The sequence below is a fragment of the Sinocyclocheilus anshuiensis genome, unplaced genomic scaffold (assembly GCF_001515605.1).
Source record: "Sinocyclocheilus anshuiensis isolate Anshui unplaced genomic scaffold, SAMN03320099.WGS_v1.1 scaffold446, whole genome shotgun sequence".
Taxonomy (NCBI): domain Eukaryota; kingdom Metazoa; phylum Chordata; class Actinopteri; order Cypriniformes; family Cyprinidae; genus Sinocyclocheilus; species Sinocyclocheilus anshuiensis.
The window spans coordinates 2,839,749-2,847,899 of record NW_015544247.1 but is presented as its reverse complement, the minus strand read 5'-3'; the positions used below and the strand labels follow the sequence as shown (position 1 = coordinate 2,847,899).

The 8,151-nt window shown below is 35.6% G+C and overlaps 1 protein-coding gene across 2 annotated transcripts in view; it reads left to right on the top strand.

Moving 5' to 3' along the window:
• LOC107697750 (RNA polymerase II-associated protein 1-like) overlaps positions 1-5,063 on the top strand; it is a 43,024-nt gene extending 37,961 nt beyond the window's left edge. For both annotated transcript variants that reach the window (XM_016498591.1, XM_016498590.1), the window contains 3 exons: positions 3,168-3,344; positions 4,646-4,702; positions 4,792-5,063. In XM_016498591.1, the coding sequence (XP_016354077.1) occupies positions 3,168-3,344; positions 4,646-4,702; positions 4,792-4,935 (378 nt within the window). In that variant the 3' untranslated portion in view covers positions 4,936-5,063. The remainder of the gene's footprint in view (positions 1-3,167; positions 3,345-4,645; positions 4,703-4,791) is intronic.
• Positions 5,064-8,151: the final 3,088 nt, after the last annotated feature.

Below are 8,151 nucleotides of genomic sequence, written 5' to 3'. Positions count from 1 at the left end.
TGCGACTAATTCGACTAATTTTTGTGCGGTCGCACTGGTGCGACCACCGCGTTGTCCAGCTCATAAGCGCTTTGCATTTGAACAAAAGCTAGTGAAACGGCGCTACTCGTTTGAGCTGTGCAGTGCAGACCGTTTATCAGCTCGGATCAGCGCAGAGCAAACAAACTTCTCCGAGCTCAGAACAGGTTTACTCAGGAAGCAGTGTTGATTTCGCGACACTGTTACTGCACAGTGTGCGAGATCCAGTGAGAAGCACTTGAATTTGCTGCAGAATGAATGCTGCGAGCTGCGAGATCTAGTGAGAAGCATTCAAATTCTGCACAGAATTTTCTGTTATAAACGGTGCCATCAGAAAACAAACAGCGCTGACATAGAAAACCAGAAGCAGTAACGCTAGCTGTAACCATGGTGTTGTGGCAGAAATAGTTGATTATTATATTATTTATTTCAGGGTTTGTACAGCCTTTTGAGAGAGAAATTCAAGCACTTTTCAATGACTTTCAAGCATTTCACACAACTATTTCCAGCACTTTAACGCTCTAAAATGATCCCGTTCGAATGTTATTTACTTATGTAAAATTTTAAAAATACATCAAATCACAATTATAACCAGTAGACAGCAGCAGAGGAGCACTTATTGGCTTATTAGCCATTCATTTCTACGTTTTCTCTATATTTTGAAATTATATAATCACTATTATAAAATATCAAATCATCAAGAAATCAGATTTTGTCAGAATTGTACACTTTTTTGTGTATGAAGTAAGAAAAGTCACAAAGTGCCTTGAAAAACAAACTTTTCTTCAGTTTGCTACTAAATCACACATAATCACTGAAGTTGGTCAGTTCCGTACATTTAATAAGTGTGGAATATATAATTTTTCTATATAAAAATTAGATTTTGCACCTGTTAGTGTTGTTAATAAAAGTAAATTTTGTATGTTTATGATTAAATTATCTATATTTTAATACTCCCGCACACCACCCCCAACGCTACCAAATCTGCTCCTGGCGCCACCATCTGTAGAATTTAGTGGCGCTGGTGCCACTGCTCTCAAATGTTAGTCTGGAGCCCTGCACTGTGCAGTGCCAAGGTGTGGAAAACAGTGTTTGTGTTGCCTTCCTTCTAATCCCAACTTTAGGAAAGAGTGGAGGAGCTTTATTTTTAAGGAAGGTAACAGCTTTTTAATGATTATAAAGAGAGTTTGCAAATGTGAAATTGAATTTATACAACAGTTTTATACATTTTTTATTTTATACAAAAGTTAATATTAGGTGACTTACATTTTAGGAAACACTGTTGTCTATTTTGCTCTATTTCGTCAACAAAAATATAGTTCAAAAACAAAGTCAGAGCTGAGCCGCTGCGCATCTATAGTCTTTGACACAGCGCTGTTTCGTTTATGAATGAATCTTTGCATTTGAACAAATCGACGTAGCAAAGAGATCTATAAAATAATCCATGTGACATCAGGGGTTCAACAGTAATTTTATGAAGCTATGAGAATAATTTATGTGCGCAAAAGAAAGAAAAAAAAAACAACTTTATTCAACAATTCATCTCCTCCGCGTCACCCTAGCGCCATTTTGGAGAGTATCCACTGAACGCAAACAGCGTATGCTATTCTGTGTCAGCTGCGTATTCTCGTAGCTTCGTAAAATTATGGTTGAACCCCTGATTTCACATGGATTATTTTAACGATCTCCTTGCTACTTTTCTGGACCTTGATTGTGTAAGGACCCTTGTTATCTATGGGAGGGTCAGAGAGCTGTCAGAATGCATCAAAAATATCTTAATTTGTGTTCCGAAGATGACCGAAGGTCTTATGGGTTTGGAGCGACATGAGGGTGAGTAATTAATCATTTTAATTTTTGGGTGAACTATCCCTTTAATGCCACATTTGTGCTCAAGTTCTGTGCCATGCAAAGATGAATTGTTGATGCTGATTTCATTTTACTGGTAACTTATTCTTCCCGATTGTATCTTATTATTTTAATTTAATTGTTTAATTAAAAATTTTGATAAAAATGTTTTGGCACAAAAGATGACATTTAATAAAGAAGGAAAAAAAAAAAAAACCTTTAAGGAGTCAAATATCAATGGGAAGGTTAATTTCTGTCATTGATCAGAAGGTGTCTGTTCCCTTTTTTTTTTTCTTTTTTTTTTTAAGTAGGAGCACACACACACTTTCTTACAAAAGAAATGTAAGTATAGAGTCCTTAAGAATGTAATATTAAAAACTAACTGCAAACGTTTTTGCAAAGTGTAAACTATTAAATATAATCTACAAATCAGACACTAGACACTAATCATTCTAATATTTTATTAAATCATTCTTCAGTATCACTAATCAATCTTTTTTTATTATTCAACACAGGGGGTCATTAATGATGCTTACATTGTAATGTGCAAATTCACACACAATGTATCTTTAATTTGGCCATAATTGCAGGTGCTTGTCTTAAAGGGCAAAGAGAAAGGAAAAATTGAAATCGCATCATATTACCCCTTTAATATACAAGAAGGTTTAGAGAAAATATTAAATAAGTTCTTAATAAATGTTATTATAAATTATAAAGTATTTTATTATTAAATACGTCTGAAAGGTCATCTAAAATTACCATTATTAACCCCCCCCCAGTGAATTTTGGCTATTTCCACCACTGGTTATAAGTGGACCTCAGAAAACAGTACAAAATAATAAACAAAGGCAGTTCATGACCCCTTTATCATTCCTAAAACAGTAGTCAGTAGTCAAACTTCCATTCCTTCATCTCATGTGCATCAAGAGTATAAAGGGAATAATTCACCCAAAATTGACAATTCTGTCATCATTTACTCACTCATTCCAAACCTTTACACACATTTTCATCTTTGGAATGCATATTTTTAATGAAATCTGTTTTCTATCTCTCCAATGATAGTACATTTCACCAAAACTTTGATTCTTCAAGTTCATAAAGAGATCATAAAAGTAATCTCATCTCATGAGTTGGATCTCATGCACAGGTTGCTGGAGTGGAGGGGTTATAACAAATGTCATCAGAGAACAGTTGTAGTTACGAGGCAGAGGGGAAGTTATTTTGATTGAGTTTGCTGCTACATTTTTATTGCAAACCAATTAAAGCGGTCTCCATCTGAAATTTAATTTGTTTGTCCTGTACAGCTGCCTATTCCACTGGAGAAGTTCACGTCCCCCATGGAAGACTCCCTTCCTCTGTTGCGGCTGTATTTTCGAGCACTAGTAACTGGAGCTCTGAAGAGGAGCTGGTGTCCTGTACTTTATGTGGTGGCTGTTGCCCACCTGAATGCGTTTATCTTCTCCCAGGATGCAGTGGCAGAGGTAAATTACCTGTGCAACAAGACCAGTTTTATTTTAGTATTATTTATTAAAGTATTTATTAATTAATTAATTAGTAATGTGAATTAGCTTTTATTTTTATATTTTCAGTTTTTAGTTTAAAATTTTTTTTTAAGCACATCCCATTTTCTTTACTCTAGTTTAAGTTTTAGTAATATTGTTATGGGCTTTTTTAAATTTAATAAATTATACAGTATATATGTGACCCTGGACCACAAAACCAGTCTTAAGTCGCTGGGGTATGTTTTTAGCAATAGCCAAAAAAACATTGTATGGGTCAAAATTATCGATTTTTCTTTTATGCCAAAAATCATTAGGATATTAAGTAAAGATCATGTTCCATGAAGATATTTTGTAAATTTCCGTAAATATATCAAAACTTAATTTTTGATTAGTAATATGCATTGCTAAGAACTTCATTTGGACAACTTTAAAGGCGATTTTCTCAGTATTTTGATTTTTTTGCACCCTCAGAATCCAGATTTTCAAATAGTTGTATCTCGGCCAAATATAAAAAAAATTAACTTAAATGATTTTAGCAAATGGCTGCAATATAACAAAGAGTGAAAAATTGAAGGGGGTCTGAATACTTTCCGTACCCACTGTATATATATTTCTATTTAGCTTTTTTTTAAATTTTATTTTAAGCACTTCAACTTAGTGTATTGTAACTTCTGTATTTCAGTTACTTGCCAAGGCAAAATTGCAAATTTTAGTTGGTTTTATTTCTAATATTTACTGCATAGTATTTTGAAATCTTTTTTTTTTAATAATTTTAGTTTTAAGTAACAACACCGAACAAGACCAGTGTAACAAAAAAGCATTTAGCAGAATGTTCAAGCTGCTCTTTCCATATAATAAAAATGAATGGTAACCAGAGGCTGCCAAGCTCCGGAATTAAAAGTAGTTAGTGTGACTTGTGCATTATATTCCAAGTCTACTGAAGCAATGTAATTGCCTAATGTGAGGAAAATGCCAAAATTTAAGTTATGCAATTTAAGGCGACAAACCAAATGCACTTTATGCAAATCCACAGACCAGTGTGATTGGGCTCCTGATACAGAATATGATACTATAGACTAGGTGACATTTGAGGCTTTTTTTTTTTCTCCAGAGGAAACTATAATTTATATATGCAAGCGCTCTGTTACACAATCCCAAATGGAGTGGTTGGGTTTGAAATATGTCTGAAGAGTGAAGCAAGTGTGATCGATGGTCTCTTAGTTGTCTTATTTTGTCATTGTTCGCTGAGTTATGACCGACTTGTCTTACACTCTCTGTAGGAGGTGGAGGCGGCATGTCGGAACCTGCTGAGAAAGACCTACTACCTGACAGATGAGGTACCATCAGGCATTCGCCTCTACCTTAAAGAGACATTCCATTTCCTGGTTTCATTTCAGTGACATGTCTGGTTTCTTTGTTTCTCCAGGTGTTAAAGAACCACCTGCTTCTTTTTCAGCTGCCCCAGCAGAATTCAGAGCTGGGCTTCAGCATCTATGAACAGCTGCCCCCCATTCGTGCCCGCAGGTTGGAAAGCATTGTGGGAACAGAAGTAAAGGGGGGAGAAAGGTGAAAAAGGAAAAATCCTGTCCCACAGTTTTGTATGTGATTTGTAAACTACCATCCTCATATCTGTGGTTTTTGGCCGGTTAGGAACAAGTTGCTACCATAGACTTTAAAATAAACATTTCGTTTCTTGTGGATGTGGTGTGGTTACTTGTGTCCATACAGGTTTTTTTTTTTTTATCCCTATCTGGATGGTAGTTATTTGATATAGGGACTTCAGATAATTCCAATTTACAGGGGTTAGTCAGTTATTTTATTTCCACCCGATTCTGAAATGTCAGGGGTTTTTCTCCCTCTATCCACAAAATTCCCAGCCAAATTATACTGTTTTTGGACAAACACCAGTATCGTGTGGTAATTTAAATTCTAAGTTTAAAAGCAGGAGTCAATCCAACAGTCGTTTTGGAAATCTTTTTGACCACTGCTAAGTGCTGTACGGTTGCTTTGCACTTTTGTTACAATGGAGGCTTTTATCACAGAAATGTTTGAAATGATTCACATTAATAGTTGAGCTGCCGCCGTACCACATTTAGTGGAAGCTCTTAAGATAATAAAGCAGAGCCAAAAATGGGGCGTACACTATTGAAATGGTCCACAAGGCAGCAACAGTGTGTAATAACATTTGTTATATACAGTATCTCACAGAAGTGAGTACACCCCTCACATTGTCACATGACACCGGGGAGAGAAAATTGCTAATTGGGCCCAATTTGGACATTTTCACTTAGGGGTGTACTCACTTTTGTGGCCAGCGGTTTAGACATTAATGGCTGTGTGTTGAGTTATTTTGAGGGGACAAGCAGATTTACACTGTTATACAAGCTGTACACTCACTACTTTACGTTGTAGCAAAGTGTCATTTCTTCAGTGTTGTCACATGAAAAGATATAATAAAATATTTACAAAAATGTGAGGGGTGTACTCACTTCTGTGAGATATTGTATATATAAAAGTGTATTTGATCATCATACTCCCCAATGTTTAACATGCAGTGTGACCAGGTTTGTAGGATAACAGAACTCGCTCATCTACCATGAATAGCATATGTTCTTATTGCAGCATGTTTTATCACTAATCAGTTTTGTTTTACAGACGTCGCTCTGATGAACCTTTGCTGTCAAAATAGTGCTTATGATTACAACTGATGAAAAAATGAGGAAATTCCTTGACATGAATATTAGCTTTGAGCCTCTTTTAATTGCATTGATAGTTTTAGGGAATTACAAAGAAGCTTTCAAAGGGTGTTTATTTTTCTTTTATCTCATACTGAGATGAGTCAGAGAGGCATGAGCAACATGCTCCACTTATGTCAGTACAGTTCAAAATATTGCATAATGGGAAACAAATACCATACACTCTTCAATATACTGAAATTAAAATACCACAAAAATGACTTCTAAATAAACTTTGGAAAATTACTTTGGGCAAATAAAGACAATGGAATATTTATTCTTTCATCGACTCTGACTTGACCTTAATGTCTATGAAAAATATGATGGAAAGCTGTGGTTACTGCTTGGTCTTAAAGTTACATTCTCCCTTTAGAGCTTGTAGTTCTTCCCCTTTGGGATATTTTTTTTACTTGTGTCTGACTTCAACAGACTGAGTAAAGAAATTAACCTGAAAAGACTTCCATATAAAAAGACGTCGGATTCCCAGAACACGCACCTGTTATGCAATCATCATGGACCAATGGCAGTTTGAAGGTCTTTAGCAACCAGTGTGACACAAGTTTCAAATTTTTTTTTCTTTCCAACTTTTCTAGAAAGTTCACACTGGTGAACTGTTTCGAACCACAAAACACCTTCGTTTCGGCAGAATTTGGTTCAAAATGTCTTTTTCAAAACACTCATTAATTAAACTTGAGACTAGTTTGAGAACTGAGAACCAGTTCTTATCTTAATATTCATGGTGTTCAGTTCTGTTATCAGTTTTTGTTTGTACATTCGGTACGCAAAATGGTACTTATTTTCTCTGAAAATGTTGGCTGCAATCTTCAGCGTGATCAATGAAGTCAGAATCCCAAGCTAATGACTCTTGTGAGCTGGTTTGTTTTTGTGAATCACAAACACTTAGGAATCATTTGGAGCAGTTTCTCAGTTAATATGACTCACATAACTGAACCGCAAGTCATTAATTTCATCATATTCAACTCCGTGAACCAAGAAATTATAGCCTATTATGTTATGTTGTACGGCTTGTGTGAGACCTAAATCAGTGTAGTTACTGATTTATTGTTCATATTACAATATGTAGTTACAGCAATTATGAGTTTTGTCAGTAGTAGTTTATACAAATAAAGGAACGAATGTAATATATTACCACATTTCAGTTTTTTAACATTTAGCATTGAAATGATCCCAGCATTTGAAAACAGAATTTAATGTCTGTTTTCCAAATATTTATTTAAAAGAATGGTTAAGGAACAGGAACTGCTAAATTCCTTCATCAAAAATATGTCCGCGTCACAGAGACCTTTGTATATGGACAGAGCACTTTTGTGTTTGCTGTTCTTGTGCTTCTTCCTCATCTTGGTGTTTAAATGTCATTAGGAATTAAATAAAACTAAAACGAAATGCGAAAGAACGGGAAAGGCGACTCTAGTTTGCTCCTTCAGGAATGCTGACTTTTTCTTGCCAGTGAAAGACAATGAAGCCTCCTGTGAGCGCTGTTAATGCTAGTCACACGGTTCAGCTGACATCTGGTCTGCATTATATCACAGGCAGGGGGCACTGAGTTTCACTACGGCTCCTGTAGACAACACAACATCTCAAGTGTATCGCCCACCGTGAGATCCTATTTATCCAAATTTGTTTTTGTCCAGAATCATTTGTGTCGTTTCAAACTTGATGCGACTACAAATTGCTGATGGAAATCTGACTCCATTTACTTGTTTGTGCAATAAGCAAAATGTCAGAGACATGTTTGTTTTCTTAGGATTTTTATTAACATTGAAAAGGATTTTAGGCACTAATGTGTAGTCCATTTAAATACAGAAGCACACTTTCTCCCGACAGAGATGTACAGTTATAGAGGCTGTGAAATGCACAGGCCTAAACAGCTCTGCAGTTTCTCACGGTTTTACATTACAAGCATATAAAATCCCATTGATCGCACCCTGCAGTGTTGTATGCCATCTGTGTGTGTCTTTAGGGCATGTATGACACATGCTAGTGATGATCTATTAGTCTTGTTTATGCTGTGGTGTATTTTAAGGGTGTGA